The sequence below is a fragment of the Hirundo rustica genome (genome assembly GCF_015227805.2).
Source record: "Hirundo rustica isolate bHirRus1 chromosome 1 unlocalized genomic scaffold, bHirRus1.pri.v3 SUPER_1_unloc_2, whole genome shotgun sequence".
Lineage (NCBI taxonomy): Eukaryota > Metazoa > Chordata > Aves > Passeriformes > Hirundinidae > Hirundo > Hirundo rustica.
In genome coordinates, this window is record NW_026690165.1 from 186926 (window position 1) to 188401 (window position 1476).

Consider the following 1476-nt stretch of genomic DNA (forward strand, 5'->3'; position numbering starts at 1 on the left):
CAGGATTGGGGATCAGGGACCCAGCATGTGTCCAGGGGTCTCCTGGCCAGGAGTGCCTCCCTTCCCCTTGGGCTGACCCCACTCCCCTCCCACGTGTTCCCTCCAGGAGGAACCCTCCCTGTGTCACCTCCGTGTCCCCTGTGTCCCCCAGTGTCCCACACCACTCTCGGTGGCCTCTCCTCTCCATGGCCCCCCTGACTCGCACTCTGGCACTGATGGCAATGTCCGGGGCCACTGTGGCCATGGATGTGAAGTGGATGGACACGGCCCCGAACTCCTTCGATGACCAGTACCTGGGCTGTGGCCCTGCCATGACCGCGGCGTTGCCGGCCCTCAACCTTTCCGAGTTCAAGGAGAATCTTGTGTTTGCCGAGGCCTGGCGTGAGGCCGTGGAGGACTGGAAAGACCAGGGGTCCCACGTGCCCAGTCTGTTGTCCCTAGACCAGGCCATCGCTCTCAGGGCCTACACCATGGAGGGGATGCGCTTGTACCAGCAGTTCAACGTGGCCGTGCGTGAGGCTGGAAGTAGCAGCTGGAAATACCGGAATGAATTTCACTTCAAATCGCTGCATTTCCTGCTGACCCAGGCCCTCCAGAAGCTGAGACGACCGAACCAGTGTTATGATGTGTTCCGGTGGGTGAACAACACCCAGTTCAAGGCGAATAAAAATGACAAAGTCCGCTTTGGTCAGTTTGCGTCATCGTCAATGGATATAAAGGTAGCGTGGGAATTTGGGCATGGCACTATATTCAAGGTGAACACGTGCCACGGCGTGGACATCCAGGGATTCACCAGCTTTCCAGAGGAGGAGGAGGTGCTGATCCCACCCTTTGAGACATTCAAGGTCACTGATGTGCGCAAGATAGGGAACACAATGGTCATTGAGCTTCAATCCACCGGGAACACCAGCAACTACAACTGCGAGTGGCTGAAAGGTGACATCATGGGGACAACCTGGAGGGGTTGGGGACACTGAGTGAGGGTTGGGGACAAGGACACACGGTGCTGGGGACACCCATGGGCAGGAGGGGACTGTGGGTGGGAGACAGGACAGCCATTGCTGGACACAGGGGATGGGGACACCCAGTGCCAGGTGAGGGGGACAGGGACATCCAGTGCTGGGGACACCCGGTGCTGGGGTTGGGGGGACTTGGCCACCCATGGCTGGGTACAGGGGACAGGGACATCGTTCTGGCCCCTCTGACCCCCACATCCTCAGGGCTCCTCCCTCACCCCTGTACCTCCCTCCATTGTCCCCCTGATCTCCCTCTTTTTGTCCCCAGGTGGGAGCCTCCCCAGGAACTGCCCCCACCTCGGGGTGCTTCTCCTGGCCACCGTGGCCATGGCAGTGGTCACCGGAACCCTCTGAGCCACGAGGACACCAAGGTCACTGTGGCCTTGAAGGCCACTGTGGCCACCATGCCCACAAATGCCACCAGGACCTGCAGAGAAATGAAGACACCAAGGTCACCAAG

General features: G+C 59.8%; 1 protein-coding gene across 1 annotated transcript; it reads left to right on the top strand.

Annotated features, from left to right (window-relative positions):
• The first annotated feature begins 221 nt into the window (after positions 1–221).
• Positions 222–1476, top strand: LOC120766056 (erythroblast NAD(P)(+)--arginine ADP-ribosyltransferase-like). The gene is made up of 2 exons (XM_040091428.1): positions 222–936; positions 1285–1476. Exons 1-2 carry the CDS (start codon positions 222–224, stop codon positions 1368–1370), a joined length of 801 nt encoding a protein of 266 aa, XP_039947362.1. The 3' UTR covers positions 1371–1476.

What these genes read in the sequence shown, in the direction of transcription:
- LOC120766056 (XM_040091428.1), top strand. Translation starts at nt 222, where the DNA reads ATGTCCGGGGCCACTGTGGCCATGGATGTGAAGTGGATGGACACGGCC. An exon ending in CAACTGCGAGTGGCTGAAAG is followed by an intron (nt 937 to 1,284) that starts GTGACATCATGG and finishes TTTTGTCCCCAG; the next exon opens with GTGGGAGCCTCCCCAGGAAC.